This window comes from Osmerus eperlanus, chromosome 5 (genome assembly GCF_963692335.1).
Source record: "Osmerus eperlanus chromosome 5, fOsmEpe2.1, whole genome shotgun sequence".
In the NCBI taxonomy this organism is placed as follows: Eukaryota; Metazoa; Chordata; class Actinopteri; order Osmeriformes; family Osmeridae; genus Osmerus; species Osmerus eperlanus.
Window position 1 is genome coordinate 4,388,527 of NC_085022.1, and position 19,408 is coordinate 4,407,934.

A 19,408-nucleotide genomic window follows, 5' to 3' on the forward strand; every position below is an offset into this window, starting at 1 on the left:
ATCATCATCATCATCACCACCAGTCATATCAAAAAAGAAAAAAGAATTGACGCAATTTGCTAAATAAACCATATATTCAAAGAGGAACAGGAAGATCAGCTTCAGTATGTGTTTCCAGAATGACAATGTTGATGTTAGCTTTGTTTTGTGTGTTTTCTATAGAGCACAAATAATGGAAACTTGGTGCGAATTGCATCATCAGGCAAAGTCTATGACCTCAAACACACGGTTTAATGTTACACACACATGCACAGACACGCACATTAAACACACACAAACCGGTCATCTCTTGTTGAATACCTGGCTTTCAACTGTCCTCTCACGGCCATTTTTCCATCCTTCTCTTCCTGTCTCTAACACATTCCAACCTGACACATACTCTTCTTAACCTGCAGAACGTACTGTGAATTCCACTTCCAAACACATGTACTGTCCACACTCCTGTTTACAACACACTATCCAGGTGTACTGGGGAATGTTCCTGCGTGCATGTCTGTGATTATATGTTGCACATGCCTGTCACCATGGAGTGTTAGAATGAATAATCAAAAGGTGAGAGGTATCTTTCCAGGAACAAACAGATGAGAAGCTGAATCGCCCTCAGGCAGAGTAGGTAGCTACTAAGTGTACTAGCAAGGACAGACGGCAAGTAGTACATATTAAGTGTACTAGCGAGGAGACAGTTACAGTAGTACATACTAAGTGTAGAGGATGGCTAAGCATGGTACCTGCCATGTGAACTAATCCACAGCTCAGAGGGACACAGGTTCCTCGTTGTCCAGAATACTAAAGATTATTCATGACCAACACATGCATTCCACACAAAATCTAACAGTTTTGGCAGATAAGCCCTGCTTTGAGGGATGTGTGTGTATGTATGTTTGTGGGTATGTGGTGTGTAAGAGTATGACAGGAGCATCCATCTGGAATGTTGCTATGGAATGTCTTGGTGTGTGTGTGTGTGTGTGGTTTGAGGGTCACAAATCACGTGAGCATCAAAAGGGATGTAAAATAAGTTTCTTGTGTTAAATTGTAAGAACAGTTTGAACATTTAAAATATTTTTCCTTTCTTCTTGTTCTTTTCCATGGTCCTAGAGGAGGAGAGAGAGAGAGAGAGAGAGGAGGGGGCAGCAAAAGAGAAAGTGAGAGAAAGAAAAAAGAAAGTAATGTTCGTGAGGATATGTGTGGATAACATTAAAACAACAAAAGTTTCGGAAGTAGCTATTGACGTTCAATGTCGCAAAATAAACAACAACGTTGCATAGCCTAGTTGGTATGGTAGAGTAGTCTCCAGTAGGAGCGGTTTAATGGGTAACGCACTTGGAGGCATCCAACTTCTGCTGTTCCAGGATCTTCTGCTGGGCTTCCCAGTTGGACCTCTCCTCCCCATGCTGCCGTCTCTTCTCCTCCAGCTCCTTGTACTGGGCCTCCAGGTTCTTCTTCATCTGCTCATGACGACGCTCCAGCTGGAGACACGGGAAGGTGGAGAGAGACGGGGGCAGGGTCATGACCAGAAATTGACACAGGCACACACACACACACGTCTGAAACTCTCTGTCTTTCTCGACCCACACACACGCAAACGCACACACGGCAGCCTGGACGCACTCACGGCAGCCTGGTCACGTACCTCAGCCTCGGAGTCCTTCAGTTTTTGCTTCTTCTCCTTAACTTTCATCTCAAACACCTGCTCCATCTCCGTCTCCATCTTCTTCATCTTCATCACGTGCTCCCTCCGCTCCTCCTCCATCTGGGCCAAGGGGCTCCTGTGGGCCAGGGGTCAGAGGTCAGGAGACTTCAAGCATTGATGAGACGGAAGCTCACAGACTTAAGAAGACTTTCCTTCCCAAAGGCGTGGTTGGAGATACCTGTCACATCCAGTACATTGAAGGTTCCTATGGGCTAATGTTATATAGGTATCCTAAGGGCCTATGTTCTAGTCTAGTATACAGTTCAGGGCCTCTGCTTTTCGTTTGTCACCACTCCTTATAGGACGTATAGGGCTGAAGTACTGATAAGGGGCCTCATACTTGGTGAGCTGGCCCTTGGTCTTGGTGGTGTCCACTCCGTTGCAGGTGACGGCTGCCAGCTTCCTGCTGCGATAGTTTTCATAGTGGACATTGTTGGTCACGTCCTTCAGGTCCTGCATGTGGGTCCTAGGGGAGGACAACAGGGACAAACTCAGTACAGAAGGTCACAAATGGTTTCTAAAATACCTTTCCTTAGGAAAAAAAGAGAATACCCACACAAGTGCAAACACAACGGTGCAGACACACACACACACACACACACACACAAACCCCTCACACACACAACCCCCTCACACAAACACACAACCCCCTCGTACACACACACACACAACCCCCTCACACACACACACACAACCCCCTCATACACACACACACACACACACACACACACACACACAACCCCCTCACACACACACATCCCCCCCATACAAACACACACACACAACCCCCTCACACACAGACAACACCCTCACACACACACACAACCCCCTCACACACACACACACACAACCCCCTCAGACACACACCTGATCAGCATGTTCCGTAGCACGGTGAAGTCACAATGCTCTCCGTTCTCCACTGGAAGGAAGAGACAGACACACTCAGAATCTCTCAGTGGCGTGCGACATCACACTCATCATCCTCATGACTGAAACTAAAGATGGAATAAAGGCACGACTACAGGAAGGTGACCATGTAATGATACCATGGGGTTCAACCACTAAGAGAGCAGCCTGTAGATCAAATGACTGTGTTATCTTGTGAAGCTAAAGGGCTCTACTGCTGTGCTGTATAATCACAGCTGGGGGGTTGTTACAGTGGGCTATTCACACACAGACATGCAGCAGGTGAGACAGGTATGTCACATCCCATTATTGATTACAGTACACAAACATACACACCCAGAACCATCGTACCGCAGACACAACACATGCCTTACCACACTCCAGCCAAACAGGTCGCATGGTTAGCTAAGTGCTTGACCCCCGGCATGGGTAGATGATGACTGAAGTCTCTCTACTTTATCAACACAGGTATGGTTTGATGATTTTATGGGATTCTGGAAAAGGTCTGCAGAGACGCAGTATGTTGCTTTTATAGGATCGCAGGTCAGCAGCACACTGTAATGGAGTGGTAGTGGTGGTCATACTGTATAGGGTGGGGTGGTGGTGGTGGTCGTACTGTATGCATGACTGACATGATACTTCTCTATTGGACAGCACAACCTGTCATCACAACTGGCAGTCCATCATGGTGAGCCACTCAGGAATGCTCCTTACTTTTATGACATTCATGCAGTAGCCCCGCCCCCCCTTACTGGCCCCCCGGCGTGTCTGGCCAATCACGTCTTAGTCACCTACCTGAGCGAGTCCTGATGGGGGGATGGGTTAGGGTACCAGTGAGCCACAGACCCAGGTCTGGCCCAGTTCTTGCCCAGACTAATGGGCTAATCTTGCCTTTTAACCTGTGTCCACTCTGAGTGATTACTGAGTGATGGCTTGGGGTTATATGACTTGTTGATGAAGTTCCACTAGGGGGCGCTATGTGAGCAGTAATGGAGGGGTGGGGTGGGGAGGTGAGGGGTCGTTGGGGGTCACAGGTAAATAGGAACACGACATAGCAGAGTATGGTCTTTGCTGATTGGCTAAAAACTCCTGATGCCTCCTGGTCTGAATGGTACACTACTCAAACAGTGATTGAACAGTGTTTTGATACAACTAGACCATCAAATCAGATAGCCTGGCAATCAGGTGTTCCCAGACAGACTGCTAGAGCTACTAGCAGGGTTACATCAGCATAGTGGTACCATGGTGTGGACACACAGCGTGTGTTAGTGTGTGAGTGTGTTTGTGTGTGCGTCTGAGAAACCTGGTATGCGAGTACATTGTTTTTCATCCATGTTCTTGGACTGTATCCCACCCTTACCATGTCATCGGGTTTTTAACGGCTGATGATTACTGAGACTAACAAGGAGGTGAACAACCTCAAGTGTGAGCAGGAGTTACAGCAGCGTGGCCCAGCTCTGGATTTCAGAAAGTTGGGTGAAGTCCGTCCTGTACCTGTACTGTGTCAGATGGCTGAGCGGTTAGGGAATCGGGCTAGTAATCTTAAGGTTGCCAGTTCGATTCTCGGCCATGACGTTGTGTCCTTGGGCAAGGCACTTCACCCAATCTTGCCTCGGGGGGAATGTACCTGAACTTACTATAAGTCGCTCTGGATAAGAGCGTCTGCTAAATGACAATGTAAATGCACTAGTACACCTCACACCATCAGGCTCTGTGATTGGCTGATAAGCTGCCCTGGTGTGCCGGCGCTGGTGTTCACACCGGACTAATAAAACTGCTCTTAAGAGAAGCACCTCCAATGAGGTTGGGTAGTAGTAGAGTGTAGACTAGTAGACTGTGTTTGTCTCCATATCAGCATATTAGGAGTGTACTGGTGTATGTCTATCTCAGCAGTAGTGTAGCCCCTAGGTTCGTACATCAAGTAGTAATAGCACTTAACTAGGGTCCAAAAGTATCTAAAATACTTTCAATATACAGATGATTTGCTTGTAGGATTTAACTTGTCTTGGATACCCTGAGACGGGCGGGTCTCTGGCTTGTAAGATGACTCTGTTAGTTCCAATAGAGTCTGAGTGACATGATTTTAGTGTAGCTAAACTAAAGCAAGGGCAATAGTGATACTTTAGGACCCAGTTCTGTGGAGTGCCACTCTGAATGCATAATGATGCCATGGCAACAGAAAGGTGGAGAGGAGGGTCAGAAGGAGAGGAGGAGAAAAAAGTGAAAGATGGTTTTGTTTACCAAAAATGCCCTCTGTCAGTCATGGAAAAGAATAGACAGGAAGAAAGGATAAAAAAGAGAGAAAAAGAATGAAAAATTGAAAGACTGGTAAACGGTCAACCACAGAGCAATTGAGAATGAAATAAAAATTGACTCTCAGAAGAGGACTAAAACAAAAGAAAACTTAGTGGAAAACAACATCAACATCAACAACAATCCAATGGTGAGAGGAGGGTGACACAGTCTCTCTCTCTGATGTCACTGGGGGTGGTGGAGTGCTTTCTGCCCGAACAACTACAATACCCACGCCACACCCTGTACATCACCCTTTTCCAGAATCCCTGTCAGTGTGTAACACACACTACATGGAGAATGTATATGCGTGCGTGTGTGTGTGCGTGTGTGAGGGGGAGAGAGCGAAGAGTGCTTGAAGAAAAAAAAACATGCCCCGTGTTTCTGGATCCTGACCAAGAAGCCATGCTCCACCCACAGGTGTTGTGATGTTAATAACTGGCAATCTCAACAACAACACCAGTAACAACCACAGTCCCGGCCCACCAATCAAACGCCACCATGCCCCAGCCGTTCAGCCTACCTTCAGCCACGCCCCAGGGGTACTGCCGACCTCTGACCTTCCTGCCGTTGACCTCGATCACCACGTTGCTGCCTACAACTGCCAGGGGCATCCGCTCCTGCAACAGAACAGGACGTGACATCACAACAGGAAAAGGACGTGACGTCGCAAAAGGAACAGGAAGACACATTGATGCACTTCCGATTGGACTATCCCTCAGGTTTTGGACTGTCAGTCAGAAGTGATCCAGGAGACATTCTATATTTCGGACTAATTGGATGCAACGCATCATGACAGAAACACGTTGACGCAACACAGCATCACGTACGGTGCAGAACAGGACACAAGGTTAGTAATGAGCTGGTATCGACCAATAGGGAGTTAAATAACAAACATGGGCTGGAGCATGGAACAATATGTGATGTAACTGTGCCTCTATAGACTAGCTGTCACTGCCCTCTATCTCTCCATCTCCTCATCATTGTGATTGGTGTGATCAAGATTGATGCACAATATTGATGCACAGTGTAGTTACATAAGCTGCTCCACTCTGCTATACTGAGTCCTACCTGGCTACACTATGTTCTGTTCAACTACCGGGCTCTACTGTGTTCTATTCAACTCTACTTTCGCCTGCTTGATTCTACCCGACGGTGCTCTGCTCTGCTGCACTCTGCTCCACTCTACCGTGATGTACCTTGATCTTGCGGATGAGCTTGCTGTCCTCGTCATCCTCCGTGTCAGGAAACTCATAGATTTTGATCTTGTGTTCCTGGATCTCCTTCATGATCTGGGGAGACCAGGACAAAGCAACAACTATTACATTCACAAATAGGCACAAGCACCCAAATGCATAGCCCCTCCCTCCCCACTGACAAACACACTATCCTACCTACATATACACGCACAGACCCCCCCAAAGCACACACACACACACACACCAGACACTGACCTGTTTCTTAAATAGCTGGCACTCCTCAGGGGTGAGTGTGTCTGCCTTGGCAATGAGAGGGATGACGTTGACCTTGTCATGGAGCCTCTTCATGAACTCTATATCCAGAGGCTTCAACCTATCAGAGGCACACACACACAGACAGACACACACAAACTGTAAAAACCACAACTAACTGACTACTAACTGATGAAGACAACGTAAATGTTGGTAAATGCCATCAAACATCAATCCTCTATTAGTGGGATAGAGAAATATTACACACAATACAAACCCCACAACGTTTCAAATACATTCTGACTACTAGGGTTATTTCTTAGTGGGCTTATTACTGAGACAAAGACGTTCCGAATGTTAAGTACGAGGAGGCGCAGTTCATCAAGTCACCCGCAGATGTCTCCCAAGACGAAACCCAAAGGTGCAGAGCCTGAGACAATGGAAGTCTCTTCTCTCTGTCTCTGAGGACCAGTGCTAATGAAGTCATGGTGTGTCGTTCTTATTGATGCTGTAGGATGTCTTTGCTGTGGGTCTGATGAGCTATCAGAAAACAAAGGGGCTTTTCTCCACCCCCACGTCCGTAGAGAGAGAACTCTGTCCAGGCACGGGCAAGAGGAAGGCTCGGCGGACTGCCTGGAGGTGTATGTGTACGCGTGTGTGTGTGTTTGTGTGTGCGCGTGTGTGTGAATTATCAGAGAAGGAGGGCTGTGTATTACAAGAATGCAGACAATGTCAAACATCCAGCTGTTCCCAGGTCACACAGGGTATGTGTGTTGTGGTTGTGTGTGTGTGTGTGTGTGTATGTTTGTAGAGATTGTTTGTCCCTTCAAAAGTTATTATCAACATATGATCAAATCTTATTCATAAGAGTAGTTTGATCCGTGTCTTAATTTAAAATATAAAATCATTTGAGTCAAGATAATTTGCTACACTGGTGTATATGGAAGGACATTTCTAAAGAGCAGGCATTACATTGGTATATTAGAATCCAAGCATCAATGGTGACGATCTAGAACTGAGGAATCAATGAGAATGTTCTAGAATCCAGACATTTTGATGTCAGGGACACTCGGTGAGCTGCATCCTGTCTTTTGATTGGCTGGCTCTGTGATGGTGAGAGTGAGCTACTTACTAGCCCCATCCCTGCCTCCACAGAGCGTGCTCAGTCTACTGGGCGTTATGTAATCTGCTGGGTCACAACACTGCACACCTTCATCTAGCTCTCTTTATCTCTGCCAGTTTTTGGGGGATTTTATTATCTCTATTCCTTTTTTCTCTCTCTCACTTGATTAGGTGGATTAGATGAAAGAAAAAAAGAATTTGTCCTCTCACTCACTCTTCCTCCAACATGTGAACACGTACTTTCATTTCTGGCTCACGCTCAGACACGAGCTTGCTATGTGAGTCACAGGTTTGGGCAGGCCACAAACGGAAAGGCACTGAAACAGACTTACAGACCCAAACGTACATTATGCAATACTAAGATCAGCAACAGGTGGATGGATGTATAGAGGAAGTATGGAGGTACACAGGGATGGATGTAGAAAGGAATGGATCTGTAATCTGTATATATATATGTCATACATGTGTGTATTTGTTAATTGTTCTAGCCCTGGATGATTAGCCCTTATAGGGCTAAAGGGTATCGCAATAAACAGAACAGGGGTGGATGGAGAAAAGAATGGAGGGATGTATGGAGAAAAGAATGGAGGGATGGATGGAGAAAAGAATGGAGGGATGGATGGAGAAAGGAATGGAGGGATGGATAGAGAAAGGAATGGAGGGATGGATGGAGAAAGGAATGGAGGGATGGATGGATGAAGGGAGAAAGAAATGGAGGAATGGATGGAGAAAGGAATGGAGGGATGGATGAAGAAAGAAAGAGGGATGGATGGAGAAAGGAATGGAGGGATGGATGGAGAAAGGAATGGAGGGATGGATGGAGAAAAGAATGGAGGGATGAAGGGAGAAAGGAATGGAGGGATGGATGGAGAAAGGAATGGAGGGATGGATGGAGAAAGGAATGGAGGGATGGATGGAGAAAGGAATGGAGGGATGAAGGGAGAATGAAATGGAGGGATGGAAGGAGAAAGGAATGGAGGGATGGATGGAGAAAGGAATGGAGGGATGGATGAAGAAAGAAATGGAGGGATGGATGGAGAAAGGAATGGAGGGATGGATGGAGAAAGGAATGGAGGGATGGATGGAGAAAAGAATGGAGGGATGAAGGGAGAAAGGAATGGAGGGATGGATGGAGAAAGGAATGGAGGGATGGATGGAGAAAGGAATGGAGGGATGGATGGAGAAAGGAATGGAGGGATGGATGGAGAAAGGAATGGAGGGATGGATGGAGGGAAGTAGGGGCAGATGTTTTGATAGATACGTTGTTGGAAGAAGAAAAAGAAAAACGAAGGCAGGATCTACAAGAGCTCCACCTTACCCATGTCCAGAGGGGGCGATGAAGTACAGGCAGCAGTGCACCCTGTTGTCAGGCATCAACCTGCGGTTCACCCTGGACTCAGCATTCAGGAAGTCCTCACACTTACTGTCAATGTAGTTGATGACAGGTTGCCAGCTGAGAAACAGTGAGGAGGAGGAGAGGAGAAGAGTGAGTGGAGGAAAGGAGGGGAGGCAAAACGTAAGAAGGGGTAAGAAAAGGGTCAGGGGGGGATACAGAGAAGAGGAGAGAGAGACGGATCGGGGATGCAGGAGAGAGGGCAGAAGAGAAGGTGAGAGAGAGAGAAGCAGAGATTCAGACACGGCCCACTCCAGCCGTGTACCGACTGTCTATGGAATGTTATGCCAACACAGGGCATAACATCACAACACGACTCACCAGTTGCTGTTGTCCACGGCGTCACCAAAACCTGGAGTATCGACGATGGTAAGAGTGAGCTGCACCCCCCCCTCCTTTACCAACACCTTGGACTGTTCCACCTGGAGTGACACACACACACACACACACACACACAGACTTCTTACACAGCACCTACATTCACAAGTACGCATGCCCAGCACACACACACACACAGTTCGCTGGAACTTTTTCAGGGAACGTTAATGCAGGATATTCCTGTGTGTGTGTGCATGTGCGTTTATACAGTATGTGTGTGTATTCAGCTGCCATAACACACAATACACTGCAATGTGGTGTGTGTGTCTTCACAGGTCAGGCCAGTGAGATGCATCATGTCCTGCGGCAGGAGGAGCAGGGCTGCTAGCTAGTTTCACATGGACAGTTATTCTGGGATGACCTCGTTCAAGGCTGCCTCTCACTAGCACATTCCTCTGCCTCCCTAACCCCTTATATACTCTGTTTTTACTTTCAAACTTTCAAACAAATTATACACCCAACATGCACTCTGCATACTTTCCTTGCGCATGTGCTTGGCATATGCGTGCTTGTGTGCAGGCGTGTGTGTGTTATTTCTGAGCATAACCAGCACCGCTTTTTGAACCGTTTTGGTGACAAAAACGGTGGCAGAAAACCTCAAAAATGTCTACCCGTCAACTGAGTGAAATGGGGAGTTTAGGGAATGTGGCCGTTTTACAAACAAAATAGATTGTTCCTGAATGTAAATATTGTTCCCTGCCTCTTGTCTCCTCATCTGAAATCAGACAACACCATTTTGCTCTCGACTGTCAACACACGCACACACATTCACATTTAGATAAACATCATCACTTCAATGCAGACAAATACTGTAAAATCCCGTACTCAGTCAATGTGTATATTATGTCTTTCACTTTCAAATTCCCGAGAATTTGATGATTCCCATGGTTACCATGATAATATATCGGCACCCTCAGTGTGACCAACTGGGCTTTTCTCCAGCAGAATGAACACTGGACGTTGTAGTCGTGTTTAGGCTGCGACTGGGCCCAGCATTTGGTGGGAAAGTGGCTGCGGGGTGTTGAGTTTCATGGGAACATTCCTGACCTCCTATTGACCCCTCAGAACCCTGACCCAGGGACCCTCCTCCTCCCTCTCCTCTCCGTCCTCCATCCTCCTCCTAAAACCATGGCGTCTTCCTCCCTCTCCTCTCCTCCCTCCATCCCCCTCCTAAACCATGGCCTCCTCCTCTTCCCTATCCTCCCATTCTCCAACTCCTCCCATCTCAGTCACCCCTTCTTCCTCCTCTCTCCCCTTCACTGTCACCTTTCCACATGCCTCCTCCCCTTTCAGCCCACCGTCTTTCCCTTGTCCTCCTTCCCCCTTATCTTCCCTGCTGTTCCTTCCCCGGCTCTTTCCATCGCGTCCACATGCCAAACACACCTCCCTACCACGCCCTCAACCACACGCACCAGTCTGTCCCTCTCTGACACACACCCCCCGCCCCCCGACACTGTTCCGCCACCCTCCCTCAATCTCAACCACAGACACAACCCTCCCCCCCCCTCCTCCCCCTCCTTCTGACTGGTCCTCCAGATGCAAGCTCTTCAATCTGTCCCTCTTCTGTTTATCAAGCCCTTATATGGACAAAAGAAAAAAGCCCTCCGTGGCCTCTCTCTCCCCCTCCCTCCCTCCCTCCCTCAGGCCTGGGTCTCTGGGATCGTTGGCTCTGGCCTGGTCTTTGTGTGACAGTCTGCTGCGGTTAGCGAGTTTGTTTGCTTAGGCCTGAAGGCTGCATGCTGAGCTCTTTGTGGCCTCTGCCTGGGGGTGCAATCCATAATGGAGGGGGATGAGGAAGAGGGGGATGAAAAGAGAGGGAGGAGGAATGGAGGAGGTGGAGGGAGGGAGGCTGTAATTGAGTTTGGGATGGGGAGAGATGGGGGAGAAACAGGGGCCAGAGTGGACATATGGAGGGGTTTGTATAAACCAGTGTTTGTGTGGACAGGGAGGTTGTTTGGGAAGAGCTCTGGGGGAGATGCAGAGAGGGAAGCCAGCCGCTGGCCAGCGATGGTACCTGCACAGTCTTCTTGATGCGCTGGGAGGGTCCAGGGTAGTCCTTGGAGTACAGGTCGGTCAGGAACAGGGAGTTGATGAGGGTGGACTTTCCCAGGCCAGACTCACCTAAAGGGGGAGACACACACATACACACATGTCCCTCGGGAAACCACAACTACCATAACCTTAACACAGTGACTGGAGGAGCCCCCAACACCCACCCCCCACACACACCCCCACCCTTAATGTCTTAGTGAGAGCAGCAGAAGAGGAAATCAAAATGATTCACCGCTTCATCAGGGAGAAAGGTCAGAGGCTCATTTGCCAGAGAAAGAGAAAAGGCTTTCACTTCGTTTCCTTTTCATCCTTCCATTACCTCTCTCTCTCTCTCTCTCTCTCTCTCTCTCTCTCTCTCTCTCTCTCTCTCTCTCTCTCTCTCTCTCTCTCTCTCTCTCTCCTCTCTCCCTCCCTCCCTCCCTCCCTCTCTATATCTCTCTCCCTCTCTCTATATCTCTCTCTCCCTCTCTATATCTCTCTCCCTCTCTCTATATCTCTCTCTCCCTCTCTCTATATCTCTCTCACCCTCCCTCTCCCTCCCTCCCTCTCTCTCTCTCTCTCTCTCTCTCTCTCTCTCTCTCTGTGCCCCTCTTGCTCTTCCTGTCTCTGCCCCTTTCTGTCCCTGCTTTCCCTTTTAAATATGACTCAAAAACCTCAAACTCAACTGCACGCACGCACGCACACACACAGTAGCGCACTGACCTAACAAAAACACACGTTGCTGTGAATAATAGGAGAGCATCTGGCTCAAGACTTGATTCGGGGGAGGGACGAGAGGGAGGCACAGAGGGATGGATGGAAGGAGGGGGACATATATGGGGAGGTAGAGTTGTGTAGTTGTCTAGTTGTCCTGGCAGTATTGCCTCCATCCAGACCAGCACTATCACCACTAGGCCTGCAGGGGGCGACCTCATTCTCCACCTATCATACTAGTCTACACCTACCGAGCAGACAGACAGGTATAGCTCCTCCCACTCCCTCCCCGTCTCCCTCCCTCTTTGGTCGTCTGTTTCAGTAGTGGGGTGTTGTTAAGGGTCAAGGGTTAAGGTTAGGGTCACATGTCAGGTCTAACACTGATGTATGAACCCCTCCCACTGGCTGCTGGGTAAACAGCGCCTGTCAGAGGACACACACGCACACGCAACTTCACCAGACTGTAGTTACCAGTTACCATAGAAATAAGAATGACTATCTGTGATATATCCATTTAAGGATGTTGGTCAGATCTCGAAAAATACACATACCACACACAAACATTATTTTTTTCTCTTGCTTTCTCTCTCTCCCTCTCTCTCCCTCTCTCTCCATCTCTATCCCTCTCTGTATCTCTCTCCATCTCTATCCCTCTCTGTATCTCTCTCCAGCTCTCTCTCTCCCAGTTTCTTTCTGGCTCTCCCTGAGGGATGATGTGCCCCAATTAGCTGTCCTCCTCTCAGTTTTAATTAGATATTGGTTCCACATGATCCTGGAACAGCAGCTTTATATCCCCCACAAACCAACCACTGCGGGGAGAGATGGAGGGATAGCTAAATAAATGGATGGACAGACACCTTATCTTTGGCTTGATTCCCCCTCTTTCCATTCGTCTCTCTTCCTACGTAACTTCTCCCCCAGAAAGACAGACAGACAGGCACACAGACAGGCACACAGACAGACAGGCACACAGACGGGTAGACAGGAAAACAGGCAGAGAGACAAACAGAAAGACAGACACAGAGGGAGACAGACAGAGAAAGAGACAGACAGAGAGGGAGACAGAAAGACAGGCAGCGAAACAGACAGGCAGGCAGACAGGCCAACAGAGTGACAAGACAGGCGGAGAGACGGGCAGAGAGACAGACAGGCAGAGACACAGACAGGGTGGGTTTCTCAGAAGATTCTTGACATTCTTGTCTTTTATCTCCCCTCTCTCTTCCTGTCAACAAGCTAATGGACAGAAATTACCTCTGTGTAGCAGCTGGCCCCAGATATCCCAACACACACACACACCTAACCAAGAACCATCACACACACACAACTAGACGAACCACACACACACCTACAATCATCACACACACCCCCCTACAACCATCACAGACACAGCTAGACGAATCGTAAACGCACCTAGAAGCCTCACACACTGCCACGCCACTCCTCACCTACATCCACCAGGCTAGTGAGCCTGTGCAGGAGCACTGTCTGACCCCTCTGGCTCTTTTCCACTGCCAAACACAAACACTTTTTAATAGACATGTGGGACTAGAGCCACAGTAGTGTGAAATGAGACATCTGGATAGCATACAGGGGGAGGGGAGGTGGGGGAGAGAGAGAGAGGTAGGGAGAAATCAAGACTAAGAAGGAAATAGAGGGGGAGAGAGAGAGAGAGAGGTAGGGAGAAATCAAGACTAAGAAGGAAATAGAGGGGGAGAGAGAGAGAGAGAGAGAGAGAGAGAGAGAGAGAGAGAGAGAGAGAGAGAGAGAGAGAGAGAGAGAGAGAGAGAGAGAGAGAGAGAGATGTGAGTAGGGGTCTTTCAGGTGGACTAACTGCAGTAGTGAGTGAGTGGTCTTGTTTAGGACAAAGGGGATTGTTAAGAGCAGGGTAAAAGGCCACATGAGTACAAAAACGCACACAAGCACATGCGCACACACACACACACAGACACACACGCACAGACACACACACAGAGATATACCCACACTGTATGCTAAAGGGTAAAGACGGCTGGAAAGAGGATGTATGGTTTGTAATCACGCAAGTCTAAAATGAGGCCTCCAGATGACTAAAGTGATCCCAGAAGAGACTGTGCGGTCCAGTTAGCAAGCTGGTTGGGTTATGTTGTTAGCACGCTGGGTAGGTTCTGTGGTTATGTTATTCAGTTAGCACAGTCACACATACACACAGAGATACGCACACACAGTCACACATACACAAAGAGATACACACACAGCAAAAACATGTCCCTGCTGTGGCTCCTGCCTCAGGGGGACTGACAGAGGCTTTGGGAAATACTGTCATTTTCCTAGACTGACAAGACAGGCTGATTTGCTGAAAGAGCTTACAGAGGCCTCTGACTGGTCTTACATCTCCACTAACAATCACCCGGAGATTTATTCTGAGATATTTCTGAACAAGCAAACAGCATTGGTGTTCCACAACCCCAATGTTTCAGAAAGATCTAGGACAGCATTGTCTCTTCTAGAACCACTCTTAAGGACCTGGGGCAGGGTTTTTGGTCTAGAACCCTGTTTCATAACATACGTGTACATTGATATGACATGAAATTTAAAAAAGGAAATAATCTCACAAAGGACATGTAGCACAGACGCAGAAAGTGCTAAAACTCGCAACTATTCTATTAATAAGCACCTGTCCTTGTCTGCAGACAATCCACATATCCCTGTCACTACTCCTCTGTTTATAGCACATGATTCGGGATCATTCTCTGTACACAAAACTTTCAGCTCTGTACACAGGCAGCACTGCAGCTGGGAGAGCGTCTGTGTAAGAGAGAAAGGGTCAAGGAAGAAGAGAGTGTGCACGGAACAGAGAAGGGGCCGAGTGAGAGTGTGCTGTGAGAGGAGAATGGGGCAGCAGAGCCTAGTTTGAGACTGAGCCACAGTAAACAGTTAATCCCAGAGATTACCCTGCCTAGTTTGCCTCCTCTCTCGCACACTCAGCAAGCAAGGAGCTAACCACTAAGCCTGTCAGATTGTCTCAAACACACACACACACACAAACTCTGCCAGCTGGACCCATGGACAGGAAACGTCTCCTTTCCTCCCAGAATGCCGAGCTGGAAAGAGCCCCATGGGCACTGCAGTGTACATCTCTTGGAGTGACAGCAGAATAGAATGGACAATTCGCCGTAACCCGGCTACAACAAGACATCTGATTGGCTGTCCCTTAAACAGGAACACCGAAACCCTCTAAACACACACACACACACACACAACTGCCTACGGTGACACGCTACAACCTCAGCACGCACGCATATACTGTACAGTGCACACAAACACACCCCCACACAAACCACTGTTCACACTCACAGAAACACTGTTTACATAAACACACACAGATAAAGAGAAACCTTCCTAAAATCCTCTATAAACATAGCGTAATGAAAAGACTTAGAAAGAGGGAGGCCAGGGTTAGTAACACGCTCCCATATTATCAGTGAGCATCAGACTGTTGGATGGGTGTTTGGACGTGGGAAGTTTGGCTCTGCTAAGGAGTACAAGTTTGAGCCAAGACACAAGAATGAGCAAAAGAAAGGGAGAGGGAGAGAACGAGGGAGAGAGAGTGACCAAGAGTGACGGAGAGTGAGAAAGAGAGAGAGAGAGGGGGCTTAGAAGTTAGAGGGCTGAAGCAGATTCCAGTTGAGTGTGAATCCTGCTCGCTCTCTCTCCCCATCTATCGCTCTTCCCTGCTCCCACTCCTGCACGCCCACATCTCTCTCTCTCCCTGCTCGCTTTCACAGTGTCAAGTTTACCAAACAGGAAATTCAAAACCACTGACAGGGTATATGTGGATACAAGCTGGTCGGATTCTTTTGTGTGCTTGTGTGTGTGCATGTGTGTGCGTGTGTGTGTGTGCGCTTTGCTGGCAGCAACACAAACAGACAAACACACTTTCATGGAAAGCTTGGCAGCCCTGCTAGAAAAATCCACAGTATCTACGCAGCCATCCACCTCATAGAGAGATCATGGCTCAATACATCAATATAGGGAGCAGTAGGAGATGACAAGAGAATGAGATTCATCGTTCATTCAGACAGCATTCAGACAGACAGTTTTTAAGTTTTACTGCCACCAATGAGAAAATCCCAGAAAAAAAGTAATATTTCAAACAATCTGTAATCAGCAACATTCCAGACATTAGTGATACAACCAGCAAGAGAGTGACTTACCAACAACCATGAGAGTGAACTCAAAGCCCCTCTTGACAGACTTCCGGTAAACCTGATTGGGGAGGTTGGCGAAGCCGACATAACCCTCCAGATTCCTCTGCTGAAAGAAAATACACACACACACACACAAGCACACACACACACACACACAAGCACACACAAAGTTACTCTGAAATCTTGGCAACACACCACAAATAGACAACACACGTATCGGCTACACATTCCCATCCACATCCACGCACAAGCCCACACAGTGCCAAAGAGGATGTTTTCAACGCTGCTATGACCAGCAGCAGTACAGAAGGGAGCCACAGAGGAGGGCTAGGGAGAGAGATGGCGAGAGAGAGAAGAGAGAAACTAGCAGGGGGACTAGGGTGAGAGAGGGAGAAGGTGGACTAGCAGGGGAACTAGGGTGAGAGAGGGAGAAGGTGGACTAGCAGGGTCTGGAAGAAAGATGAGGGACATATCAACAGGATGGTTTAGAAAGAGAGGAAGGATCAACAGGCTACTCTGTAACATGTAAATATATTTACATGTTGGATCATATCCATCATATCCATCATCTGAGAAACGTCGTCATGGAGACAGTGTAGCTCACACCAGATGACGGCTAGAGCGTTGCCAAGCTGGCCATTCTCCTTCCTTGTGTCGTACTTCTCCATGTCTCCCTCTTTCTCTCTGTTTCCTCTCATCTCATCCCCCTCTCCCTGCACCAGTGTGGACAGACGCTGTCATGCACGCTACGCAGAGCAAACACAATTGATTGTTCTCCTGGCTCTAACGCTGCTGTACTCCACTGTGCGGTTCCCTCATGCGTGCCTCAATGGAAAGGTCAGAACTAGAGCTGAGAGGAGGAGGGGATGATGGATAGGGGAAGAGAGGAGAGGATGGATAGGGGAAGAGAGGAGGATGGACAGAGGAAGAGAGGAAGAGAGGAGAGGGGGATGGATAGGGGAGAGAGGGATGGATGGATGCATAGGGGAAGAGGGGAGAGGAGGGAAGGGGAGAAGGAGGGGAGATAGGGGAGGGCAGCTCTCAACCCTAACCCTGGAGAGACAGGAGGAAACCATTCAACCCTTAGCAGCTCTACAGACTTGAATAGGGATGTCGGCTATAGTATCTTATCTCATAAGATCCTGTCTTATCTCATAGGTTTTGTCATAAATCGTATCTCTTGTTCATAGACCAGTCAGGAGCTTGGCCTCTAATCTCTTTGTCCAATCATCATCCACATTACTCAACATGAAACCAGTGTGGCTTGACCTGTGTCTGGGGCTAGACATCACAGATTTCATAGAACTGGTGTGTGTCCACATGTGACAATGATGTCATCCCACCAATCCAGCTGAATGGGGCCCTTAGCAATTTGCTACAGCCCCAAACTTACGTCATTGATGGATCCAACTGGTACAACACGAATCGATCCAATATCGATATCTCGCTGTTTACGTAGTTCATTCTGTGAGCAGGTCGAGCTACTCTAGTTGACCCTACAGTAACGTACCATCCTCCGTGTCCCTGCTTGGTTGATGGACTGTCCGTCTTGTCTGTGTCAACCAGTCAGCAAGTCTGTCTGTTGTCCTATCCATCTGTCTGTCTGCTAACTAGCCTAGCCTGTCTGCTGACTGTGTGTGTTATGTCTGTAGCAAGAGGGACGGTGATAGAGAAGGAGCAGCTGAAGTCCATGCATGGCTCTTTAACCCCTCCCCCCGTCACAGGCCCCTCCTCCGTCACAGGCCCCTCCCCCGTCACAGGGTTAGTGGAGGGGAAGAAGGCCTGGTGGTGACATCATCTGCATTCCAATGAAGGAAGGTTTCTTCTCTGCAGCAGAAACACTATTCTCCTCCACCACTCATTCAATGACTTATTTGGGTCATTTGCATAAAGTACTGTACCTTACACCACATCAAAGACAGATTGCTTAAGCCTTGATTTAAAAAGCCCCAGATATAGGATGATCTTTAAATATTAGAAAAGACAAAACACGCAAAAAGTTGCGTAAAATTGGGATGAGTATGGACTGTGTCATAGAGAACTGGATGATGTACACACTAATTCCCTAGAGTAGGCCAAGTTACGCTGTGGGTTGAGTCTTCCCGGCAGGCGATTACTATGCCTCTCCATCCAAGCCCACGGCCGGTTGGGGGGACCATGAACGGTTCTAGCTGTCATGCCAGGCCGACTCAGTTTGATCGGTCAGTGTGAGAACGAATTTAGGTTATTTAAATGTACTGGGATGTCATAAGGGTGTAATTACAGATGTGTCCCCTGTGGCAGGTTTATTAGAATCTCATCGTTCGCTATAATAATGTACCGCACAAACTATTAGCTACAACGTCAAAATAATGTCTTAACACCGTTGATTCACCACACAAATGAGACTGCACTGTAAACAAGAACCCAGGAGACAGAGCACGTTGGAAGATAATCTACGTGTTGGTCTAGGCTACACACTGTCCCTGCAGTCATGAGCGAGGGATATCAATGAATCTTGTAATGCCGCGAGCCAAGGCAATTCATTTGCAGTTAAAAACGCCAGCGATGTCAACATTGATAATGTCGCATGAGTAATGAGTAATAAACAGGCAACATTGACGGAGTGAATTACGTACTGCACCAGTATTAACAAGTGATGCTACTTTCATGTGGCATAAAGAGAATACTACTTACTGCAATGCTGGAAACAGCAGATTCTGGTCGCTCGATCATTGTACCGTCACACCACCCACCTAGGCGCCGAGTAGATTAGGCATAAAAAGATGTCCTAACGCGGCGGAACTGAACACGCTGCCTCTAAAACACGTCTCTCTTCAACAGATGTAAGAGCGGGTCAAGCTCTATGTACCGATACAGAACCGCCGTGCCTTTTCGTGGGCCCAAATGAATTAATTTGGGTAGGTGGTAATAACATTGACTTTAGCACGGAATTACGCTTACACGAGCGGAGAAAAATGCTACAGCGTAAGCTAGCAGTCTCGAAAGGCAAAGGTTTCGTCCGGTGGAACTGCACTCCCATTGGCCCAGGGAATGAAAAGAATCTGCCTCTAATAGTGATGTCATACACCATTCGACGGCGATGCTTTGTCGTTCAACATCAGTCTTGTCGTCTAAAATCCATACCGTGCTGTTTTGAACCTCACGCGTTTTGCGAAGATTCATCATGGTCAAAACAAAAAAAAATCAGAAGACATTGATCACTTGGACAGAGTTGTATTCTATTGCTGTTTTACGAAATGGT

At 47.9% G+C, this 19,408-nt stretch overlaps 1 protein-coding gene across 2 annotated transcripts; it reads right to left on the reverse strand.

Moving 5' to 3' along the window:
• Positions 1-55: 55 nt before the first annotated feature.
• Positions 56-19,178, reverse strand: LOC134020914 (septin-7-like). Of its 2 annotated transcripts, none has more exons than XM_062461252.1 (13): positions 18,841-19,178; positions 16,171-16,270; positions 11,247-11,353; positions 9,176-9,276; positions 8,780-8,914; positions 6,343-6,460; positions 6,088-6,180; positions 5,412-5,508; positions 2,558-2,609; positions 2,031-2,156; positions 1,631-1,766; positions 1,321-1,466; positions 56-1,091 (listed from the first exon to the last, which is right to left on the reverse strand). In XM_062461252.1, exons 1-13 carry the CDS (start codon positions 18,877-18,879, stop codon positions 1,052-1,054), a joined length of 1,290 nt encoding a protein of 429 aa, XP_062317236.1. In that variant the 5' UTR covers positions 18,880-19,178; the 3' UTR covers positions 56-1,051. The 2 variants fall into 2 exon arrangements, with proteins under 2 accessions (XP_062317236.1, XP_062317237.1); XM_062461253.1 differs by having other exon boundaries at positions 16,171-16,267; positions 18,841-19,177.
• Positions 19,179-19,408: the final 230 nt, after the last annotated feature.

Coding starts and splice junctions, on each gene's coding strand:
- LOC134020914 (XM_062461252.1), bottom strand. CDS start 18,879: ATGATCGAGCGACCAGAATCTGCTGTTTCCAGCATTGCA. Junction 6,181..6,342: donor GCCAGCTATTTAAGAAACAG/GTCAGTGTCTGG, acceptor TGGTCTCCCCAG/ATCATGAAGGAGATCCAGGA. Junction 1,467..1,630: donor TGAAGGACTCCGAGGCTGAG/GTACGTGACCAG, acceptor CCGTGTCTCCAG/CTGGAGCGTCGTCATGAGCA.